Below are 24,780 nucleotides of genomic sequence, written 5' to 3' on the forward strand. Positions count from 1 at the left end.
GAGCCAGCAGTATGCTCATGCAGCTCAGAAGGCAAATTTTGTGCTGGGAGTGTGGCCATCAGGGCAAGAGAGGGAATTCTGCCCCTTTAGTCTGCTCTTGTGAGACTCCACCTTGAATACTGCATCCAGTTCTGGTGTCCCCAGCACAAGAAGGACACAGAGCTATTGGAGCGAGTCCAAAGGAGGGCCACAAGGATGATCCAAGGGCTGGAGCACCTCTGCTATCAGGATAGGCTGAGGGAGCTGGGGGTGTTCAGCCTGGAGAAGAGAAGACTCCAGGGGGACCTTCTAGCTGCCTTCCAATACCTGAAGGGAACCTTCAGGGAAGCTGGAGAGGGACTTTTCATAAGGGTGCCTAATGACAGGACAAGGAGGAATGGTTTGAAGCTGAGGGAGAATAGGTTTAGAGTGGATCTTAAGAAGAAGTTCTTCAGTAGGAGGGTGGTGAAACTCTGGGACAAGCTCTCCAGGGGAGTTGTGGATGTCTCTTCTCTGGAGGTGTTCAATGCCAGGTTGGATGAGGGCTTGAGCAACCAAGTCTAGTTGAGAGGTGTCCCTGCCCATGGCATGGGCGTTGAAGTAGATGCTCTCTGAGGTCCCTTCCAACCTGAGCCATTTAGAGATGCTGACAGATAGTTGCATAGGTTTCAAGGGTTTACATCTTTCTGCAACAGCACATTTAGAAGTGGTTTTATTTTCAGCTTGCTGAAAACAGCGTTGGGTACAAAATACCAGCCCAAAGAGCCATATTAGATGAAGAGTGGCACAACTGATTGTAGGTTGTGGGTGATTATAGTTGGAGCTCTTTCTCGTTTTGTGTAGGTTTCAGGAGTGTGTGGTAACTTCAGTCTTGCATCATTAAGCATTTCTACACACATACATTTGTGCATGCATTAAAACAGAAGTTTTGAGGGGCTGATTTCCACAGCAGTCACGGTTTTGCTGACTGCTCAGTGTCATGACAGCTGACGAAAACAAAATGTGAGCCACTCTCATCAGACATTAGCTTCATTTGTGAAAGCAGCAGAGTTCCTGCTTAGTTGAAGAATAGTGTTTTGGTTTATAGTGATTGTGGGACACTGTGTAAAAACACAGGAAGATTCTGATGCTATGAATTCAGTCCTCTTGAGCTTCTGTGTAGTTGTTTTCTTGAGATGAAGGCATTCAGTTAAGCAGAATTCATAAACATGACACTACACAGATTTTTTTTTTCTTTTTTTTTTTTAAATCAGGGTCTGTTGCACACTTATACCTGAAGTATTGTGAAAGAAATCATCTGCAGATCACTTAACCCAGGTGGTTTGGGGTAATTTTGGAAGCACAGGTCTTTACAAAATAATTAATAACTGGCAGTGATCACTGCTTCTTTCAGTGGATAGATACCTTCTCAACTGGCAAATGTTACCTTCTGTTGTATGTAGGCAGCAGGCAAATTTAGACTGTGTAACAGGATGTATTCCAGGATGTATTGCAAAAATATTGGTTTAATCCAGTACATGATGATTTTTTTTTTTAAATTATTCTCTGTTACTTTGGGAAATGCAATTTTAAAGGGAAATCTGCTTTGTATATATGTCTATTAATACATATATATGTATATATCTATTAATACATGTGGAATTGGAACAGGACGCTTCAGAGGGGTTATATATATATACATTCCCTTCTGTTTTCAAGGTCAAGTTCCTTATTCTGAAAAAGCCTTCAATTTGTCTTTGTCCTTGCTATAGCTGTGCTTCTGTAAGCTGTGATGAAGCTGATCCACACAACTTGCTTTTGCTCTGGCAGGTGAGAAGTAGGGAGTGCTGAGTTTGGTGGCAGTCATCAAATGGAAAGAACCTGGGGTTCCAGTTTGAGTTTTTGGTTTGCATTTGGCCAGCTTTTAAAGAGTAAAAGGAAAATGAACTATTTAGCCAGCTGTCTCCATTGTGTGGGCACTGGGTCACACAGGAGATTGTTTAACGTGTGGGTTCATTCAAAGCGTTGTGTAAAATGAGGGCATTCCACAAATGTGTTAATTAACAAACTCAGGATGTTCCAGGCTGTGTGAAGTGACCAAGATGGCAAAATTGCCAACACTTGTTGAGATTTTCTGAGGCTCGAAGCTCCAAGCATCAGAGGCCTTTGGATTTGTTTGCATCACAGCCCCAGAATCATGAAATCATAGAATGGTTTGGATTGGAAGGGACCTTCAAAGGTCATCTGGTCCAAGCCCCCTGCAGTGAGAAGGGACATCTTCCACTAGATCAGGTTGCTCAGATCCTTGTGGAGCCCGACCTGGAATATTTCCAGGGATGGGGCCTCAACTACCTCCCTGGGCAAGGTGTTGCAGTGTTTCACCACCCTCATGGTAAAGAACTTGTTCCTGACATCCAATCTAAATCTCCCCTTCTCTAATTTCAAACCATTGGCCCTCATTCTAGCACTCCAGGCCTCTGTAAACAGTCCCTCTGCAGCCTTCTTGTAGCTCCCTTCAGGTGTTGGAAGGCCACTAGCAGGTCTCCCTGGAGCCTTCTCTTCTCCAGGCTGACCAACCCCAGCTCCCTTAGCCTGTCCTTGTTTGCAGAGGTGTTCCAGCCCCCTGATATTCTTCATGGCCCTCCATCCTTCGTGACTACTCCATCAGGTCCAGGTGCTTCCTGTGTGGTTGTAAAATGCAGGATGGAAGAGTCTGGGGTCATGTGTAAGAGGCAATACAGAGTTGTTGCTATTGTTACTTGACCCTTAATGTCATCAGTACTTATGGAGCTGACATTTGGGCAATAAAAATGGCAGGGAAATCTCATTAAAATCTGGCTCCTAACAAAAGGATGAAAAGAGGATGTTTGTAGTTGACAATCACAAAATTCTTGCCCAATGTCTGTAATAAAAAAGTAATTCTGTAATAACTGCTGCAGCCTGAGTGACTTTCCAAATCCATTAAAAATCAACTACTGCTGCCATGATTAACGTGCAGCGTTCCTGCTGGATTCTGTAGATGGAGAGAGCTCTGGCATGGCAGCTCCACATGAGTTCCAGCTGAGGCTGTTTTCCTACATATCAAGATTTATGAGTCATACTTGGAAAAGATGTTGGCTTTATGAGATGTAAAGGCTATTTAGGTAATGACTTACTGAGGTTTGGCTTGCCTGTGCTGGCAGCCGTGACCCCTTGTGGACCTTCTGGAATCATGTCAAGCAGGTTGGTGACATGAAGGCTTTTCTTGAAAGACTGCTGATACTTAAACCTCTCTGTAGATCATTGAGGCATTTAGTGCCTTGTATGAAAACAAATGATGGCACACTCTTGTTTTCCTGGGCTCTTTAAATTCTTAGAAGGGATTTGCTGCAGTTCTATTCAAGTCTTTACTGTGGCTCAGAAACTGCCTCTCCTGTTTGTCAGGGAGACTGGCAGGCCTTCCAGTGAGTGAATCCTCCTGTCTAAACAGTGCCTGTGAAGGCTTTGGTTTGGTTTGCAGTGGGCAAGAGCCACAAAGATGAGTGGAACATCTCCCTTGTGAGGAAAGGCTGAGGGAGCTGGGTCTCTTTAGCTGGGAGAAGAGGAGCCTGAGGGGTGACCTCATTCATGTTTATAAACATGTGAAGGGCAGTCTCAGGAAGACAGAGCCAGGCTCTGCTCAGTGATGGCCAGTGACAGGACAAGGTGCAATGGATGCAAGCTGGAGCGTAGGAATATAAGGAGAAACTTTTTCAATGTGAGGGTGACAGAGCCCATGGAGCAGGATGCCCAGAGAGCTTCTGGAGTCTCATTCACTGGAGACATTCAAAACCCTCCTGGATGTGTTCCTGTGTGATCCTGCTCTGGGAAGGGAGGTTGGGCTCAGTCTTTCAAGGTCCCTTCCAAACCCTGATGCTCCATGATTCTGTGGATGTTCCTTTTGAGTTGAAAGTTTGGATTTTTCAGCTTTAGTCTAGTCCAGAGCGATCTTAGGTTGCAGTCTGGATGTGTGTTGGTTTCCAATTCAGCTGCTGAAGATGATGGGACTCGTTTCTGTGGTTGTACTTTGTTAACTCTTGTGTTTGATGCTGTGTCAGTGCAAGGGTTGTAGTGAGGTGGGGTCAGTCACTTTTTCTTAGTATCAGGTGAGAGGAAATGGCCTTAAAATTGTGTCAGGGAAAGCTTAGGTTGGAGATTAGGAACAATTTCTTTGCTGTAAGAGTGGTCAGGCATTGGAAAAGGCTGCCCAGGGAGGTGGTGGAGTCACTATCCCTGGAGGTGCTGAAGAAACCTGTAACCATGGCACTTTGGAACATGGTTTAGTGACCATGGTGGTGGTGAGTTGACAGTTGGATGGGATGGTCACAGAGCACTTTTGCAACCAAAAACAATTCTGTGATGGTAAGGGTTACTTCAGCCACATGCCAGCATTATCTTCTGAAAAAAACGTAAATAGCAAATCAGATTTATAGATCTGTCTGCCTGGCTTTGCTCTGAGTAAATTTTGAGGCAAATTTTTCATTTCTGTAGGAATAAAACCAGCTCTTATCTACCTATTGAGTTGTTTTCTGTTTGCTTCTCTAGCTTGCTTGTTCCAGTTGTCTCCTGAGGAGGTATTTTATTCTCTTAAGAAGTTTTGTTGCAGCATGTATGTTTGATAGTTTTTCCCTAGTGTTTCTTGGAACGAGCTACATCTTTCTCTAAAAACAAAGCAAAAATTATCTGCTCAGTGTAATTATCAAGTGTTTATCAGGAACGAGTCTAGCCAGAATATCTGGGACATAAGATGAAGATGCTGTTAGCAACCTGCTGTTAGTGTTGCTCTTAAAAATGCATGGCAGTGGTATTAAGCAGATGTTGGTATAATGTTGTGCTGGTGTTGGGGGCAGGTGAGGAGGATGAAAAGACAGCATGTGGTAGAACTGGCTTGGGGACTGGAGAACAAAACTCAGGTTCTTACTGTCAGGTAACCTTGGGCAAGACTCATCACCGAGGAGAAACCCATGAGTCCTCTTAGGGTGCTCAGACAACACACCAGTGGTAACCATTTAGCTACCCAGCTGGTGTCAGTGTGCCTCATGGTACAGGTACATCAACATGTGTCTGAACAGAGGTTAACTTTCACAAATATGGTGCATTAAGAAGAGTGGGGCCAGCAGGTCAAGGGAGGTTCTCCCTGCCCTCTACTCTGTCCTAGTGAGGGCTTCTCTGGAGTATCATGTCCAGTGCTGGGCTCCCCAGTTCAAGAGGGACAGAAATGTACTAGAGAGTGTTCAACAGAGGCTACCAGGATGATGAGGGGACTGAACATCTCTCTGATGAGGAAAGGCTGGGAGACCTGGGGCTGTTTAGCCTGGAGAAGAGAAGACTGAGAGGAGATCTTATTAATGTTTCGAATTATCTGAGGAGTAGGTGTCAAGAAGTAGAGGCCAGGCTCTTTTCAGTGGTGCCCAGTGACAGGATGAGGGGCAGTGGGCACAAACTGGAACCCAGGAAGTTTCACCTCAACATGAGAAACAACTTCACTGTGAGGGTGCTGGAGCTCTGGAACAGGCTGCCCAGAGAGGTTATGGAATCTCTGGAGATTTTCAAGACCCATGTGTCGCCAAGGATGTGTTCCTGTGTGACCTGCCCTAGGTGATCCTGTTTTGGCAGTGGGGGTGGACTGGATGATCTCCAGAGGTCCCTTCCAACTCCCTACCATTCTATGATTTCAAAGCCAACATCCAGCCTAATACCCCCATAAGGGGTTATCAGCTTGAAAACTGTTCATGCAGCAGATAATACAGTCAGAAGAACAAATTATTTCTTTAGCAGAAAGTTGGAAGTTCTAAATTGTTGACCTTAAATAGAAGGATTCTGATGGTTGCGTGAGTTGTGATCTGAGAATGTCTGAAGTTGGATTGCAATGAATACAGAAAAACAGATTGAAAGTGAGATGTACACAGAAGATACATTGCTTTAACAACAAACCAATGTTTGAACTGCAGGTTTAGGGCTGAGAAGATAACCTTGACCCAAACCTGATGACTTTCTGAGGTGCTTTCCCTCAGATTTTACTTGATGAATAACTTGAGTTGAGGTTGCAGTTTTGCATCTCTTTCTGACAGAGCTGGAGCTAAAAGTTTCAAAAACAACTTCCTGATTTGTGCCAATCCCTGGAAGGAGGTACAATTGCAGGGTCTCTGAGCAAGCTTTTGGGAGAAGAAAATAAAGTAGAATCGTAGAATCATAGCATGGCTTAGGTTGGAAGGGACCTTAGAGATCACCTACTCCAACCTTCCCACCTTGGGCAGGGACGCCTCTCAACTAGACTTGGTTGCTCATAGCCTCATCCAACCTGGCCTTAACCAATCCCAGGGAAGAAGCATCCACAACCTCCCTGGGCAGCATGTTCCAGAGTCCTACCACCCTCATACTGAAGAACTTTGTCCTAAGATCTAGTCTAAACCTACTGTCCCTCAGCTTCAAACCATTCTGCCTTCTCACAGATTCATAGACTGGTTTGGATGGGAAGGGACATTCAAGATCATCCAGTTCCAACCCCCTGCCATGTGCAGGGACACCTTCCCCTAGACCGGGTTGTCCTATGGCAGCTAGAAACTGAGGACATCAGAGAGGAAAACAAGTGTCTGCAGAGTGGGGGAAGGAGCATCAGCATGACAGCACTGTCATGGTGCAGGTGCTGCTGCATATTGGCTGGTTTCTCACCACAGGGCTTTCTGACCTTACAGGTGTCTGCTCTGGTACAGCAGGGTGACAAAGCTGCCTCTGCTTGCCTGCAAACACCTAGTGCATGAAAGCAGTGAGTTACAGATAGAGCTGGCTGTTCTCTGCAAGGGTTGGAGCCTTTTGGTTGCTGTTTGGTGTTTGCTCATGTTTGGAGGCTTTACTTTGCGACCCTGACAGCTCGTGGCACTTTGGGACATGGTTTAATGGCCAGGTTGGCGTTAGGTTGATGGTTGGACTCAATTTTAGGAGGTCTCTTCCAGCCAAAACAATTCTATGATTTAATTCAGGAAGAACCTTGGTTTTCCTTCGAGTTCTTTGGAGCTGGAGCTTGATGATGGGAGTCACAAAAGAGTGGGAGATGGCAATGTGGCAGGTGTTCCAACACCAGCCACAATTGTTGCTACCCAGCGGAGTCCAACACCGCTGCGGTGTGAGGCAGTGCCTGGTGTCCAACGGCTGCTCCATCCTAAGGGTGTAGCCTGTGGGTACACTACCTTTTGGCAGTCACCCCTTCAGTTAGCAGGATTGGGGTGGCATCTTTTTTCAGCAGCCTTTCTTGCTGAGGGTCTCTCCTCCATCCGCTAGAGCAGAGCTTTGTTCCGGGGCGAAACTTGCAGGCGGCGTTTGGCAGCTGCAGAACCGCGCCGCGCGAAGCCTTGCCAGTGAGCACCGGAACCATCCCTGCTAAAAGCTGGGAGCTGTTGCTTTAAAAGGGAGGGAAAAAAAAAAATCCTTTGTGGGCTGTGGAGAGAAAGTGCTAGAACCGGGCAGGATCATGACTGGAAAGCAGGATCCCTGAGTGGTCACGGAGGCTTTCCTGGTCCTCTCCTGCCTGCCGTGGTTTTAGCCAGGATGCTCACCCTCCACGGCAGATAGCAAGCAGGAGACAAAGAAACCCTATCGAGGACAAAACCACTCAGCAAAGGGAATGAGGCAAAATGTTGCTCTGGTGTTAAAAGGGAAGAGCACCTTCTTTGCTAGAGATGGAAATCACGTTTTCCAGGGGATTGCTGGCTTGCAGTGCTTGAAGCCGACCCTTCCGAGGAGTCCGACCGCTCCGCACCGCTTTGTGCCGTTGAGGCTGGGGTTTTGTGGCACATCTGTAACGCTGAAGGGTTAAAAAAAAAAAAAAAAAAAAAGGCAAGGGAAAGGAAAAAAAAAAAAAACACCAAACAAAAAAAAATCACAGAAAGAAAGAAAGGAGAGGAAAAAAAAAAAAAAGAGAGAAGTGGATCCAGGGATTCGAAAGGCATCCTGCTAGCGATCAGCTGACGCGCCGAACCCCAGCCTGCAATGTGTTGCTTATTCATTTTGTACGGTGGGAGCTGCCGGGGCTAGCAGCCAGCTGAACTATGCCTCTCCAACAGCGGCGCTTGTGCAGACAGAGGGCTGAGAGCCAGGCAGCCGCCGCGGGAAGAGCACAGCCGGACTTTCTCCTTCTTTTTATCCATTTCTGCAGGATCATGTATTTATAAGGGATGAGGTGGGCCACAGGGATCGCAGGCCTGAGGTGCGGCCTACCCAGTCAGTGCAGAATCAGGCCCTCCACTACCGGAACCGAGAGCGCTTTGCCACAATCAAATCAGCATCTTTGGTAAGCAGCCACCCCACCCCGCTGCCCCTCTTCACCTCACCCTCCACAGAGGGCTCAGGGATTCGTCTGTGGGTTTTGATTGTTTGTCGCTTTGGTTGTTTGTGGGGTTTTGGGTTTTTTTGGTTTTTGTTTTTTTGTTTTTTTTATTCCTCTCTTCCCACCCCCCCCGCCCCTCCTAATTATTTTGTTGTTGTTGTTGGCATAGCAACTAGATACTGCACTGAAAGATATTTTAGCTCCCTGTGTGTGAGATCTCAAACATGTTTCTGGGGGGGGTTGGACTAGGTGATCTCCAGAGGTCCCTTTCAGCCCCTCTCATTCTGTGATTCTAGATTTAATTTCTCTCTGTATTTCCAGTCTGTGGACTCTCCAGTATTTCCAGTCTGTGGGAGATAAGCCACCTTGCAGGGTGAAGTTAGTGTCACACAGATTCCCTCCCCCTCCCCCCCCTTTTTTTTTTTTTTTATTCACCCCCACCTGCCACTGATCATTTGTTAATCTATTTATTTGCATGTGCATAAAGTGTGGATATGTGCTCGTGGGAAATGTGCTGAAATGCCTTGGAGATGCAGCTGCAGATGGGGTTTGAAACAATAAGATTGCTGCTTCCCAGCTGAGCTGCTGGCTGGGGTGGGTTTTTTGGTGGTGTGGTTGGGGTTTGGCTTTTTTTTGGTTGGATTTTTTTTTCCATCCATTCATTCATTCATTCCTTTCAAGCAGCCCTGCCGTGGCTGCATCTTTCCGCTTGATCCCTAGCAAGGATTGCTGGGCTGCGATAACGGCGAGGGCTTACAGCGGGGGCTGTGTGCTTACAAAGAGGGAGGGGGATGGGACGAATCCGTCAAGATTTGTACTCTTGCAAATGTGATTGCCGTGGATGCCTTTGTAGTAGGGAAAGGGGTGTGTGCCGGAAGAGTTAGTTGCCGTGCCGCCTCCCCCACCTCGCATCCGCCCGGGCTGCGGTCGGGAGCAGCCTTTTTTGGAGGGAGAGGGGTGAAAAATGGCCTTTTAAAGCTAAAAGGAATGTCATCCACAATATTTCAGCTCGATGCTAGTAGAGGTCAGATGGATGGGGAGCGTTAGAAAGTACCCACTGTTTGGCCATGGCACTTGCTCAGTGCTATGACATCATCCTAGACCAACCCCGAAATTACACCAGTGAGCCCTCCCCTTCTTGTTTTACCCTGCCTGAACAGTGGGGTTTTTTTTCCTTCTCTACCACCATTTCTTGATCCCCCCAAATTGCTTCCCATTTCCACATGCACAAGGCTCTGTCTGTCTCTGTGTGTGTGTGTGTGTGTGTGACCACAGCTGAAGATTGTGAGTGGAGGAGAAAAGCAGCAGCGGTGCCAGTAGCCAGCATTTTTAATGTGTGCTTGTGGCTGCTGCTGCTGTTAAAATCTAAAAGGATGCTGTGGCATTCAGACTTCTGACCAGACTTCTGTTTCATGTGCTGACATTTGAGGGGAGCATCTGAGTTCCATCTTTTGCAGGTGCACTTCTGGGTAGCCATACCACGAGTGCTTCTCCAGGTCAGTGTCCCCTGCTCCCCCTTCCCTCCTTCCTCTCCCCTAGTTGGAAGAGTGACCTAGAAATGGGTGCGTTAGAGGACTCCATGTAGCACACTTGACACAGGCAGGCTTTCTGGTCTCCTGGAGACCCTCTCTCCTGTGCGTTTTCCTCCTTTGTAGGTGTATGTGTGTGTGCTTGCACCCAGTATAGTGCCAGCATTATTGCCTGCACTGAACAAATACAAGTAGGATCCAGTTAGGTTGGCTGGAGGAGAGAAATGATGAATGATTTGATCATACTCCAAACACAGATACCACTTGATAAACAGATCTGTGGTGAATATATTCATATTCTTCTACTCCCTGTGGAAGGCTACTGCATTTTCTGTCCTCTTTCAGCAGCAAAGTCCGTAACTCCTGTCTTCTTGAATGTGGCAGCCCTGGGCTACTTGTTTGGCTTGCAGGAGCCACTGCATGGCAAGGTCCCTTTAGGAGCTGATGAAAGGTGCTGGTATCAAGGTGTGGGCTGTGAGGTCTTCCCAGACCTCTAAGCTCATCGAGAGACAGCTAATGTCCCAAGGTCACTCCGAAATCCCATGGCAGCCTCCTGGGGGGCTGTGACTGTCTACCTTAATTCCTTAGTCACTTGGATTTGCTGGATCTCTCTGCTTCAGTGACCACATGATGATAAAGATTCAATTAACACTGGCTTTTCTGTGGGACATGCTGTGACGTGGAGCATGTCTGGGTTCATGCCAGGTAGACACTGAAGGTGAACATTTCCTGCACAGCATCTCCTGGAGAGGAGGGAAGTCCCACTGCAAGCTCTCTATGTTAGCCATCAGGCCTTAGAAAAAGCATGTGGTAGAGTGTGTCCTGCAAAAGCTTTGTTGTCCCGCTCATAGGTACATGGATCCCCTTCCCAGTATAGAGACAAGCTCCCAAAGCACCACTTTGCTGCTAGAGGAGGTCTCACTGTGTCCTTAGGTTCTGAGGTGATGGGGGAAGAAGTTCCTCTGTGTTTACCACAGAAGTCTTTTATCTCAGTTAACCTTTCCCTTTAGTAATCTTCCATTCCCACTTCTTCATCTTCTAAAATGGAAATCTAGGGGGGGAAAAAAAGGCTTAAGTTGGAATCTGTTTTACAGAACATGAAGAACACCAGCAGCACAGGTGTTGGGTTAGCAGTGCCAGCAGGTCTGTCAACACACACTTTTCTTTATCACCATGCATCCTATCACCACTGTTCAGTGGCTGGATGATGCCAAGTGGTGCTGCTCTTCTGGCCAAGGGAAAACTTCTCTTGTGCCTGCCCTCTTGCCTCCTGCTTAAATATCTGCAAGGGGGACAAGGTCAGCCACGTAGCTGACACCTAAACACATCTATATGTTACAGTGGGAAAGCAGAAATTCAGATTTCATGTGTCTCTCTGTGTTAATTTACTCTTCAGTGGCATCTTGAAAAAGCCAACCCTGTGTGAATGGATGCTTAAGGCCCCACAGTGTTCAAAACTCACCCAACCAGCCTGCTTTGATGCTTCCTTGCATTGTTGCTGCTGACCAGCAGTTGGTTTCCCAGCAGCTGGGTACCACTTCCTGGGCACAGAAGGGCTGCACACATAGAATAGAATGAGTTAGGTTGGAAAATGACCTTAAAGATGACCTAGCTCCAATCTTTCCCCAGCTGTGGGCTGGGACTCTTTCTGTGGGCCTGAACCTCAATAACCAGGTTGAGAGCATCAGGTGGCCTGTGTTGCAGAGGCTCACAAAATGAGAGTTCTGACCCCAAATTCACTTACATGGGATGACATTTGGGGTGCATTGTGGCCTTTGCTGAACACCACCCCTCAATATGAGAGTAGGGCAGTGTTAGGGAAGAAGAGCAGTGGATCTGGGCCAGGGGCTATGCACGCTCCTTCACAGCTGTTCCTGCTGGTGGAGCCCAGGGTCTTGGGTCCTCAAGTCCTTGTTGTTTACCCATAAGTGAGGATCTGGCAAATGGGAGAAACCTGGCATTTTTGAAAGGATGCTGCCAACTTGGAAGTTGGATCTCTTCCCAAAAACAAGTTCCAGTGGTTTCTAAGAGTGCAGGGGTCACAGGAAAACTACAAAGACAGCTCTGCACTCCAGATGTCCCAGTAGTTTTAAGCATGGTTTCCCTGCCTTGTTGCTCTGGAAAAGCCTCACATGAATAAGAAGGAAACTGGACAGATAAAATAGGGAAGTGGGATATCCACAGTGAAGCAGGGAATACACCTTTGAGTGATGCTTTGGTATTGCTCAGGTTGAAAAATAGAGTGCACTAATGTGGTTAAGAAAGGTGAAGGAGCTTTGGTCATCATTCAAGCACCATCTTTAATAATAATTCTTTCCTGGATCCTAGTTCTCTTTGGCCATTGTGTAGACCAATCTTTCCACCTCTTTTGATTCTTTTAGTTAGTTGGAGGGGGGGAGGAGTTTTTTGGGTGTTGGGTTTGGTTTTTTTGTTGTGTGGGGTTTTTCTGTTCTGTTTTGGTTTTTTTGTTTGTTTGTTTGCTTTGGTTGTTGGTTTGGTTTTTGCAAGACACTCTCGTGGCACAGTAACCAACATTCACTTAGACCAGTGGTGGAAAACAGGCTGCAAGTTTCTGCTCTTGCAGTGGAAGTTACTATCTGAAATGGAGATCAGGTACCTACTACATCTCCATGTTCTTTTGCAGACTCTCTGATCCATGAATAAAAAAAAAATACAAGTAGAAATCTGAGCCTTGAAGCTCAGGAAGCTGTTGTTTGAAGAGTAGAGGTTCTGCATGTTGATAAGACTACACCTATCTCAACATTTGCAAGTGAAGGGTGTTTTTTAAGCATGTGCAGAGGTGCATTGATCTTTGTCTTTCATGCTTGACCCCTTAGCTCCCCACTGCCTCCAGAGCTTCATTTACAGTTTCCAAATGAAATGTTTAGTCAAAACTTCATAGAAAGATCAGGCAGTGTGGATTCCCTGTGAAAGCCAAATGCCAGCAAAAAGCTGATGTGATCTCATCCCAGGTCTGCAAAGCCAAATGTCTAGGTAGATGTAGGCAGGCTCCTCTGGATGTGGCTACTCCAGTGACACCAGGGTAGCCTGACTCCAAACCAGGTGTGTTTATAGCATGGCTGCTCCATTGCATCCTCTCCTGCTGAAGCAGTATTTTATTTCAGGTGGTTGAATTTCTCCTGATGGACTCATCCAGCAGCTGCCTTCACAGATCTTTGCTCTGAACATACTGAACTTGTCCTTCCTCATCTCAAAACTTCTCAAAACTTCTCAAAACTCTTCTCTTGCTGTTGAGAGGCTGCTGGCAGCATCTTGCTCAGTACTCTGCTGAGTCCAGCTAAGAGGAAGCTCAGTGTTTTGTTCTTTGAGAGGTGACAGTAACTGTCCTTTAGGAAAGTGTTCAGTGTCTTGGTTAAATAGTGGAGGTTAGGTAAGTCTAAAAAGCTGCTGGTTTGGAGGAGAAGTTGGGAGCCCAACTTCCTTATGTAAAGCAAAAATCTTGGAGAAAGTTTGGATTTTGCGGCAAGGGAACTGCCTGTAGGAGTAGGTTGGAAAAGACATCTCTCTTCTCAGTTCTGTGTGTGCCAAAGATGCAGAGAGATAAGGAGCTGAGAAAATGTCATACCTTGATAAAGGCTGTTCTGTTCTCTATGAGCTTTCTGGGCTCTGCTGATGACCTGCTTGATTATTGCATGCTGCAGATAGAGCTCCAGGAAACTGCAGCTTTCTGCTGTGAAGGATCCTGACATTTTCTGGTTATTTGGAGAAGAAATTTTTTGCAGTGAGCAACTCAATTGTCATCTCTTTTCCCATCATTAATCTATGGGATTAAGTTTGTGAAGTACTTTGTAAAGTTCCAAGTGCCTTTGTCTAAGAACACCAGAAAGGTGCTTACTGGAACTTGCCCAAATTTTCCTTTGAAAATGGTTGCTGAAGCTGTTCATTCATTAGGGTCTTAGTCTTTAAACCCATAATCCTTTATTCATTCATGATTAGTCTGAGGTACTTCTCTGATACTGAACTGATGTTAATTTCTTCCCATTTCATCCATGCCCCGAGATCACCATTTGGAGACCTTGTCTTTGAAGATGGAGTTCTGAAGAGTGTTGGCCTCGATTAGAGATTATGGTGATAAATTAGGTCTTTAGCATGAGCATGCTGAATGCAGACATTAAATCCATGAGGTGTCCACCAAGTCTACTGTTCTCCTTCTCTCTTGTCTTGGGGAATGAAATGCTCCTTTTGTTTCCCTCTGACTCTTTAATGTCTCATCTTCTGCTGGGACTGGAAGGCTTTATCAGCTACTGTTATGATTAGTAATTGCATCCTGTTGTTGGGGATAAATATCCCAGACTCAGTAGGAAATCTTTCAAAGGTGGAATTCCTGTCACGAGAGAGACAAGCTGAGGGGGGAAAAAGATGAAACAACCTGAAAATGGAGTGTGCAGAGGAGCAGATAACAATAATTAATAATAATAAATAATAATAATAGTTGTTGTTGTTATTAACTTTTAAAAGGGTGAGAGCTTAATGATTTTTTGCTGTAAATAAAACAAGTGCACTTGCTAAAGCTCACGAGAGATCAGACCAAAAGGGAGACTGGCAAAGTGGCAGCAGATTCTTAGATCCCCTTTTTTTTTTTTTTATTTTATTTTTGTCTTTTGCTCTTGCTGTTTGCTTTGTTCTGCCAACTTCTTGGAACGGAGTGTGCCGTGCAGAGCGTCCCACTGCTCGCAGAAAGCCTGGGCCTCAAAAATAGCACAGCCAGGAAGATCTTCTACTGCTGCGCGGCGCTTAGCGGAGCCGCGAGCCTCAGCCAGCCCTGACCAAGGCTGTGCTCTGCAGGTCTCATCTAACGTAGGCAGTGCCATCTGTGGAGTGCTGAGGGTTTGCCAGTCTTACCTGCCTCTTGTCTTTAACTTGGATGGCTTCTCAGAGCAGCTCTCCTTACCTGGAAGCTTCTTGTCGAAGATCTTGTTCTTGATGAACTTGAGGGAAGGTTCCTCCAAGTGCTTACCGTGGGCAAAGTCCTTTCTGTAGTTTCTCTGCTCGTTTCTACAATCTCATGTGTCCCTGGGAGCTGCCTCAGGTCTGTTTCATTACCTGCTCTCAAGCATTTGAAGGCTGCTGAGGTGTAACTATGTCTTTAACTTAGTCAGCGTCAAACTAACAGCCCAAAAGTCCTTGTCCAAGGAGGATGTGATTTATGCATTGTCACTTACCTCACTACCATCACTTACCATAGTTGATGTTTGATGTCACTATCCTGGTGAACTCACCCTCATCACATCCTAGTAATGCAATCTGATGCTAGCCAGGCTGGTTCTTTGTTTTCTTTGCAATCAGATGTTTCCTTTTCCCTCTGGAATTGTCTTTGGAAGGGATGGGGTAAAAGCAGAGGCTGTCCCCTTCAGCAGCTTTGTGTCTTGTTTCTGTGCTGAGCCTTTGGCTGTAGTTTTCTTGGTTGGTAACTTGTTATTGTAAGTTGTTAGTAATCCATTTCAAGGGGAAGATTCTTCCTGACTTGTTCTTCACATTGCTCCTGAGCACTGGGAGTTGTTTGAGCTGGGACAGGTGGCAGCATGGTGGGAAACTTGCTCATTGATATTGGAGCTCTTAGGTGAACACTGCTTCCTAATGGCCACTAGTCCTGAAGCACAGGGCTGTGGCAAATGGGTTTGGTTTGCTGCTCCTCTTCTGTTGAACCTGAGCCTTCTCAGGTCTGTAGGTGCTTCCCATCCTGTGTCTGAACTTACTTTGAGCAATGGCCTTCAGCTGACAGCGATGCTGTAGTGGGTGCCAGTTCTTTCTGCTGGCTGCTGTGGAGGAGTTCATCAGGAAGGCTGGGCTCCTGCAGACTGCAGCAAGGAGCTTCCCTGGTCACCTTCAACGGGCTGAGCTCTTGGCTTCGTGCTTGTTAAATGTGAAAGGAGAGGTTCTTTCAATCAGAATCAGAGAATGCAGCTCTGAACGTGTACCAAGGGCCCAAACTTTTGGCTCCAAGGACTATCACAGAAAAGGATCAGCAGATCTTCATGTGTGAAGTTCCTAGTGTGTGTTTAAATCAATCACTCAGCCCTGGACACTTTTCTCCTTTCCAAATGGAAGCGTTTCCATTCGCCTTTTCTTCTGACAATCTTTTTGGCACAACTTACTGGGGGTTTTGTTGGGTTTTTTTCTTCCTTTCACATGGATACACTTGGGCATGGAAATGAATGTGGAACCTGAGAGTTTGTTTCAGCTGAGCGGGGTTTAAAATCTGCTTAGACCATCTGATCAATCTTGTTAAGAGCACACAGTTCCAGAACAGTGTTCCCTTGTTAGAAAACTTTCAGCTCTGGTAGGGGCTGAGCTCAGTCTGCCAGCCTCCTGAATCTTAAGAAGGAATTTGGAAGGAGGCTGTTCATTGCAGGAGATAGAGATCAAGGGATGGAACTGGAACTGTGGTGACTTGAGGAGGAAGGAAAGAATAGTTGGGTTGGGGAGGGAGTTTCTTGAAATGGATGCTGTCTTCTAAGTCCATGCCACCCTCAGGATTCCAGGTAGCAGTACTCCCAAGAGAAGCAGTGGATTCCCCTACACTGGACAGTTTTAAGACTCAGCTTGACAAGGTGCTATGGCATCTCATTTCAACTCCACCATCACCTAGAAAGGTTGGGCAAGATGATCCTTCCAGCCTGGCATTCTGGGATTTGAGTCCTGTATCTGGAGAAGGTTGTCCAGCAGCCACCTTTGCGTCCATATCTCCTCTAGTGTTTCCTGCAGCAACTAGTGAGCTGCTGTTTCCTGTGTTTGTAACATGGCATGGGGTGCTCTTACTGCACACCTACATAAAATCATCAGGGAAGGATATGGGGGGGTGGGATCAACATCAGGAGAGGGAGACTTGACGGCCTCATTGGTGGTACTGAAGAGCAGCACCCTCTGAGACCTGGCAGAACTGCCCCCGGAAGGTGGTTTCTAAGAGTACAGCAAAGCGCAGGGTCTGGCTTACAGGTAAGGAGCGAGCAGGGGAGAGCTTGTCTGCGAAGAAGGCCACGCAGCACTTCTTGCCCTTGTCCTGACGTCAGGTTACAAGACAGATCCATGAGCATGAGCAGGAGAACGAGTTGCGGGAACAGATGTCAGGATATAAGCGGATGCGGCGCCAGCACCAGAAGCAGCTGATCGCCCTGGAGAACAAGTTGAAGGCCGAGATGGACGAGCACCGCCTCAAGCTGCAGAAGGAGGTGGAGACACACGCCAACAACTCGTCCATTGAGCTGGAGAAGCTGGCCAAGAAGCAAGTGGCTGTGATAGAGAAAGAGGTGAGTAGAGTCATCGGCTCCCCAGCGGTTCGTGAAGATCGGAGGGAGGGAGAGGAGTGTACCAAGTCTCTAAGGGATGGCTGTGGAAGAATTCCTTCAACCACCTGCTCTTAAGTACATTGGTTACTACAAGTCAACCTGCTGGAGGTCAAGGGAGGTGATTCTGCCCCTCTGCTCTTGGGAGACCCTATCTGGAGTATTGCATCCAGCTCCGGAGCCCCCAGCACAAGGACAAGGATCTGTTGGAGTGGGTCCGGAGGAGTCCACAAAGATGATCAGAGGGCTGAAGCACCTCTCCTGTGAGGTTAGGCTGAGGGAGCTGGGTCTCTTCAGCCTGGAGAAGGCTCCAGTGAGGACCTTTTAGTGTCCTTCCAGTACCTGAAGGGGTCTACAAGAGAGCTGGGGAGGGATTGCTTATAAGGGCCTGTGGTGATAGGACAAGGGGTGATGGTTTAAACTAGAGCAGGGTAGATTTAGATTGGACATTAGGATGAAACTCTTTAGTCTCAGAGTGGTAAAACACTGGAATGTGTTGCCCAGAGAAGGTGTGGACACCCCATCACCTTGAAGCCCAGGCTGGATGAGGCTTTGAGCAGCCTGGTCTGCTGGGAGGTGTCCTTGCCTGTGGCAGGAGGGTTGAAACTAGATGATATTCAAGGTCCCTTCCAACTCAAGCCATTCTATGATGGGCATTGCCCATGGCTAAAAGAGACTGACAAATTGTGGAGACTTTGGAGGGAGCTTCTGCCTCCTGGCTGAGGGAGTGCCAAAGCTTGCTGCTTGCTCAGTCTAATTCAGAATCAACATGTTAATCCATGTGGTCAATCTAGAGGGATTTTAGCCTCTGGGGTGCTTTTGGTGGAGAGGGTCAGAAGCATGAGGAAACTCTTAGATGTATGTGGGCATTATGGGGTGCCTGCAAGCAGCTTTCATGTGGCTGAACGCTCCTGGCTTTGTCTAGCACAGTGATGGGGGAATGACAGACCAAGAAATGCACAACAGAAGGCTGATTTGTGCTGGATTCAGTACCTGCTCCCTCACCTTTTGGGTTTATTCTTTTTTTTTTTTTTCTCTCTCTCTCTGTGCCTCACAGGCAAAGGCAGCTGCAGCAGATGAAAAGAAATTCCAGCAACAGATTTTGGCTCAGCAAAAGAAAGACCTGGCGACCTTTTTAGAAAGTCAGAAGAAACAATACAAGCTTTGCAAGGAAAAGATTAAAGAGGCAAGAAACCATCATTTTTAGGGCTGAAGGGGTGTGGAGTGAGCACCAGTTAGGCTTTGGTTTTCATAAACTTGGGCCAGCCCAGGGGTTTAAAGGATACTGTTGGCTTGGAAGCAAATTTAAAGTCTCATCAAATCAACTTTCAGGAACTGGGAGCATTTGGCAGCATTTCTAGAACAATCTGTGAAGGTGCTGGAGGTGCCTTCTCCTTCTGCTCCAGAGCAGAATCTTTAGAGCCAAGGTTTGAGAGAACGTGGGACTTCACCACTTCACCATTTCTTTTTCTTCATGTGTTTTTTGGGTGGTTTAGAGCTTAGGCTGTAAATAACCAGAGCAGCTTTTTTAGATTTTGATTAAAGGCCCTGTGATCATTTCTAAGGATTTGAAAAGGAAATAACTTAGTAGAGAGCTTACCTGTCCCAAACAGCAGGAAAGTGCAGCATCCTCACGTCATCACAAGAGTCTTTTGCTGTTAAAAAATGCAGAGGTGAGAAAATGAATAGCAAGCAGCCCTCTGAGGTGTGGTTTTTATACTCTGAGGTGTGTGATTTGATAGAGAATCAAGCATGAGTCCTTAAGGCCAAGCTGGACTCCTTTGTAACAGAGGTGTGAGGCTGGGAAGGCAGCCCCAAGGGGTTTGACCCCACCTCTTTCCTGGCCAGCCAGAGCCTCCCCTGCAGAGGTGTGTTGGTGTCTTACCACTGCTGCTCTCTTTAGCCCCTGAGATGTTTGTGTTTGGCCACTTTTTCCTCCTCCCCTTGATGGGTCACAATTCAACTCTAGAGGCAGAAGGGCCTGGGCATGGCCAGGTGACAGGGGTGGTTCTGCTGGTAGCCCTCTGGTGGTGCAGTCAGGATTTTGGTGTCCTTTCCACGAACCAAATGGCAGAGTAGCAGCAGAGAGTGAAGGTGCTCCAAGCCGTGTGTCGCCCTCATCCTCAGGGCTCTTGTTCTGACCCTGTGTGCACGCAGGAAATGAACGAGGACCACAGCACGCCGAAGAAAGAGAAGCAAGAAAGAATATCCAAACATAAAGAGAACCTGCAGCACACACAGGCTGAAGAGGAGGCCCATCTTCTCAGCCAGCAGAGACTCTACTACGACAAAAACTGCCGCTTCTTCAAGAGAAAAACGATGATCAAGAGGCACGAGTTGGAGCAGCAGAACATTCGGGAAGTATGGCACCCTTCACTTCCTTCCCCAGCCTTGCTTTACTCGGGTCAGCTCCGTGTCTGTCAAACAGTTTGCTGAGTGAGGTTACACCTGCCTGCTCCTGGTTGCTGAACAGAACTGAGATAACCATAGGAAGGGGCCACAGAGATGATCAGAGGGCTTGGAGCACCTCTCCCGGCTGGGAGAGGTGAGGCTTGTTCAGCCTGGAGAAGGGAAAGCTCCAGGGAGAGCTAAAGCTACATTTCACTATCTGAAGGGGACCTACAGGAAGGCTGGGGAGGGACTGTGCAGAAGGGCCTGTGGGGATAGGATGAGGGGCAGTGGTTTGAAACTGGGGCAGGGGAGATTTAGGTTGGACATCAGGAGGAAGTTGTGCACAGTGAGAGTGGTGAAATACTGGAACAGGTTGCCCAGGGATGTGATTGAGGCTTCATCCCTGAAGACATGCAAGATCAGCCTTGATGTGGCCCTGGGCAGCCTGATCTAGCTGGAGACGTCTTTGCTGACTGCAGGGAGGTTGGGCAAGATGACCCTTGAGGGTCCCAGGCATCGTTGACTTGCAGGCAGAAATGCTGTGCAGGCCACCACGCTGGGTCAGATGCTTCCCTTGAGAGCCCAGGCATCAGATTGTGTGGGATCCTGCTGGGTTTTTTCACAGCACAGGGCAGTTTGTGTCATGCTGAGTGCCAGGGCCACCTGGGAGATGGCTGAAAGGGCATCACAGGAGGAGTTCTACTTGTTGGCTAAAGAAAACTTACACAGCTGAAACGCGTGTAATAAAACAGCCATGACCTTCAAAGAACAACATGAGGGTGGCAGAATGAAATGCTTCCAATGTAAGAAATCCCAACAGTTCAGTCCCCTCCTGTCTGCATTCTGGGTGTCTGCAGATGATCAGATGTTGCTTTTCCATGGGGCTCTGCCCAGATGAGTGCACAGGAAGGGTGATGGTTTGTTAATGAGAAGCTATTCCACAGCCTCCTTTTCCTCATTAGTTATCAGCCCCTTGTCTTGCAGGCTGCCTGCAGTCAAACACCACTTTGGAGAAAGAATTATCACTTGTAGGATCTTCTGTGGTACTCACTGGAGTTTCTGAATTCTTCATGAATGTTATTTTTGGATAAAGACTCTGGATCAGATGAGAAAGTGTTTTAGGAAAGGCTGAGAGTGAGTGCTCAAAAATGAATAATAATCAGGTACTTAGTCTGCTGCTATCCCATTGTCTGGCATACTTAACACTGCCTGCATTGTACCTGCCTCAGAGCTTTGCTGCCCTTGACTTCAGAGGTGCCTGGGGCTTCTCAGCTGCTGGTTTTTTCAGGGTGTCCATCTTAATTTGGACACCCTTGAAATGAATGACTGAAAAATCAGATTTGGGCACCCTTACCACGTAAGCTCTCTGGGATGAGAACAGAATTCAGTTCCCTAGCAGGGTGTTTTAACCCCTCTGAGCTCCTGCAGTTAAGCTTTTAAGAGAGAGACCTCATTTTCAGAATGATCTCTGCATCTCCTGACAGGAACATCCCTGCTAACTAGACCAAATTGACTGGATCAGACACCTGAAGTAAATAATACTTCCAGAATCTTTTTTGGTTTTTGTCTTGATGTTTTAAGTAACCACAGAGGTTCTTCTTTTACAAAAGTGAGTTGTTTGTGAGAAGTGGAGTGCCTCTGTTTGTTCACTCTGTTCACAACTGAAATCAGGTGTGGAATGGGCAGGGGAGAGGCTGGCTGCCCCCTCCTGGGGTGCAGGCACAAGTAGGAAATTATTTCAGCACACCAGTAGCTCCAGTTTTCGATTTTTGGCTGTCAAAGGGCAAGTTTTGCTTAAATGTAAAAACATCCTTATGGCAGAGAATGCAGAAACAGGGCCTGGCCCTGTTTCCTTCCCTATCCTCCTGGCTTAAACCTGTTGCAGCTGCAGCAGCCAAAGGGACTGAGGTGCCTGTTTGCAGGTGCTGATGTTGAGGATTACAACAGGCAAGCAACACCTCAGAATAATTAAATATTTTGCTTCTGCTGCAGAAAATCCTTAAACTGAGCCAGCGCTGGGCCCTGCCCATGCTGGGCACTGCGTGTGCATGGTGCCAGGCAGCCCCTGCTGTGCCTGTCTTGGTCTAGCATGAAGCACAGTGATGAGTTTGTAAAGCTGGGAGCTGAAACCAGCAGACCATCTGTGAAGGTCACCAGGTATCAGCAAGGGGTACAGCTGTAATCACGGCTTGGCTGAGCTGGATTCAGCTCCATGCTCCACAGGTGGTTGCTGATACCTTGAGACAGAAACATTAGCAGTAATCAGGGAGAGAATCTGGCACTTCCCTCTTCCTTGGCTTGGAACTCAGGGAAGTTTTCCTGGGTTGCAGGCCTCCAAGTGCAGGAACTCTTCTGTGCAAGGTTGTGTGAGGCTTGGGCTGTCCCCTTGTGTGCTGTGCCTGGGGCCCAAGCCCACCTGCATACAGTGGTAGATTAAATTCTTTCCCTTACCTGCTGTGGTGGGGTGGAGCTGCTCACCTCTGCTTTGGCCATTCTAGAGGGGTGACAGGGGAGAAGCCTCAGCTCCCACTGCCTGGCAGAGGCTCAGGTAAACGTAAAACAAGGAAGAGCTGCCAGCTCTGCCAGTTAGCCCAGCTTGGAGCACCCCAGGGTGTATTTAATTAAAGACTAGAGTGATTCCCAGCAGGGCTAGCACGGGGACCCAGTGCCACCTGCTGGAGACTCCCTGAGTCATCCAGGTGGTGCCGGAGGAGGATGGATGGATGGGACAGGGTCGATAGGAGGGTGGGTGGGATAGGATGGATGGATGGGATTGGACAGAAGGGTGGATGGAGGCTAGTTGTGCCCTTCTTATCATCCCCACGGCGCTGCTGGGTTTGCGTTTCCCTGTGGCAGGTGCAAGCCCTGGGCATCACCCGGGACACGCGGCCTGGCAGCTGCCTTGCACGAGGGAGAGAGGCTCAGGGCTGAGCTTGTGCTGTGCTGTGCCCGGGCAGGAGCTGAACAAGAAGCGGACGCAGAAGGAGATGGAGCACGCCATGCTGATCCGGCACGACGAGTCGACGCGCGAGCTGGAGTACAGGCAGCTGCACACGCTGCAGAGGCTGCGCATGGACCTGATCCGGCTGCAGCACCAGACTGAGCTGGAGAACCAGCTGGAGTACAACAAGCGGCGGGAGCGGGAGCTGCACAGGAAGCACTTCATGGAGCTCCGGCAGCAACCAAAGAACTTGAAGGTGCTGGGAGCTTTCCTTCCTCCTTCTCCTCCAGCCTCTGTGCTTGCTGCCTCCTCCATGCCGCAGGAGCGCCGCGCTCACCGGCACCCTGCGCTCTCCCTCCTGCCCCTTCCCTTTGCGCAGGGCTGCTCTGGTGTCAGCAGCCTGTGGGCTCCTATGGCAAAGAGCTCCCTGAGGATTCTTCCAGTGCTGTGCTGATTGAGGCTGCTGGGTGAGAACAGGCTGGTCCTTAGCAAAGGAACTGACAGTTTGCTTCTGAGGAGCTGGGCTTTCTTCAGGCCCTGCTTGGTGTCAGCCTGTAAGCCTTGATGTGGAAACGGGTTGTTGGGTGATACTTTCACCATGAGGGTGGTGAGACACTGGAACAGGTTGCCCAGGGAGGTGGTAGAAGCCCCATCCTTGGAGGTTTTTAAGGCTAGGCTGGATGTGGCCCTGAGCAGCCTGATCTACTGTGAAGTGTCCTGCCTATGGCAGGGGGTTGGAACTAGATGATCCTTGAGGTCCCTTCCAACCCTAACCATTCTATGGTTCTATGATTGTCTTTCAAAGTCAGCAGAGAGAGAGAGCTAGGGTGTGATGAATGCTGTGCTCTGTCCCAGCTCAGCTGCAGATTGATCAGAAGCTCTGAGGAGCTGTGGGGGAGTTCTGTTCCTCCCCTGAAGATCCAAACAGGTGTGTTGCTGTGAGCCACTTGGTCACACATTGCCAGTGCTTAGGTTTGCAGACCCCATGTAGTGCATGGCTGAGGTAGGGCAGGCAGCAAAATGAGAGGACTTGAGTAAGGACACACTTTTGGGGGGGCAAGCAGTATCGTGATGCGCTGAGTGAACTGCAGGGAGCAGGGGTAGGAGGTGGAGGTGCTCTGGGCTGCAGAAGGCTTAGTGGATCCTGTTCCTGGTCCAGTCCCACAGTCAGGGCCTGAGCTGATGCTGCTGGTTAGATCGTTGTGTGTGTGGAGCATACCCTGCTCATGCAGGGGCAGGAGACAGCACAGAGCACAGGGGAGCTGTGATGGTCTCTCCAACCTGCCCATTTGGATGCACTAATAGCCTCTCCACTCCCAAAGCTCTTCGTACTCTTCACATCGTTCCTTCCTTGGCAGGCTATGGAAATGCAGATCAAAAAGCAGTTCCAGGACACATGCAAAGTGCAAACTAAGCAGTACAAAGCACTGAAGAATCACCAGCTGGAAGTAACTCCAAAGAGTGAGCACAAGACAATTTTGAAGAGTCTGAAGGATGAGCAGACGAGGAAGCTTGCCATCCTGGCAGAGCAGTATGAGCAGAGCATCAACGAGATGATGGCCTCACAAGCGGTAGGTGCCTGGCAGGGGGGTCCCTGACTCAGGTGTGAGGAGGGAGGGTACAGCTGGGCCCAGTCCCTGCAGCTCTCTGGGTTCTTCCTGTGCCAGCTGCTGGGTGGTGAGCAGTGCAGCTGTGTTCATAAGCACTGTCACCGTGTGCAGACTCCCTTGTAGCAAGGAGTCCCATGGAAAAGGTGAGGAGGGTGTCAGTTAATCCTGGGGAGATTCACTGGACACAAGAGGAGAAGTTTGTCACTATGAGAACTGTCAGACTTGCAATGGTCTCCCCAGGGAGGTGGTGGCATCCCCAACAGTGGACATTTTTAGGATTCAGATGGATAGGGGCTGGGCCAGCCATGCTTTTGCCAGGAAGGGTTGGACCAGATGATCCTTGCGGTTCCTTCCAACCTGGTGTTCTGTGAACCCATCAGGTGGCACTTCACTTCTTGTGGTAAGCATCTGGCATCCTTTCCCTGCTTCTCATTGTGTCCTGGGCTTTGAGAACTGGATCTTCTCTGAGGCTCCCAGCTCTGTGTGAGTGGGGAAGCAGCTGTGAGTGAAGCCCTTCAGGCTTCTCATCCTGCCACTTACACCAGTGGCTTTGAAAAGGAAGAGCAGTGTGTCACTGGTGTCACAGCAAGGGATTAACTAGTGGAGGTCTGGATGCTGTTTTCCAAATGGTCATGAATCACGGAATCATTCTGGTACTTGACCTTTAAGATCACCAAGCCCAGTGGTTAGCCCAGCACTGCCAGGT

General features: G+C 48.1%; 1 protein-coding gene across 1 annotated transcript in view; it reads left to right on the forward strand.

Moving 5' to 3' along the window:
- TAOK3 (TAO kinase 3) overlaps window positions 1–24,780 on the forward strand; it is a 97,020-nt gene that overhangs the window by 71,101 nt on the left and 1,139 nt on the right. The window contains exons 14-19 of the mRNA XM_054392782.1: window positions 8,129–8,263; window positions 16,860–17,096; window positions 18,190–18,318; window positions 19,290–19,493; window positions 22,481–22,720; window positions 23,823–24,035. Coding sequence (XP_054248757.1) covers window positions 8,129–8,263; window positions 16,860–17,096; window positions 18,190–18,318; window positions 19,290–19,493; window positions 22,481–22,720; window positions 23,823–24,035 — 1,158 coding nt within the window. The remainder of the gene's footprint in view (window positions 1–8,128; window positions 8,264–16,859; window positions 17,097–18,189; window positions 18,319–19,289; window positions 19,494–22,480; window positions 22,721–23,822; window positions 24,036–24,780) is intronic.

This window comes from Indicator indicator, chromosome 26 (genome assembly GCF_027791375.1).
Source record: "Indicator indicator isolate 239-I01 chromosome 26, UM_Iind_1.1, whole genome shotgun sequence".
In the NCBI taxonomy this organism is placed as follows: Eukaryota; Metazoa; Chordata; class Aves; order Piciformes; family Indicatoridae; genus Indicator; species Indicator indicator.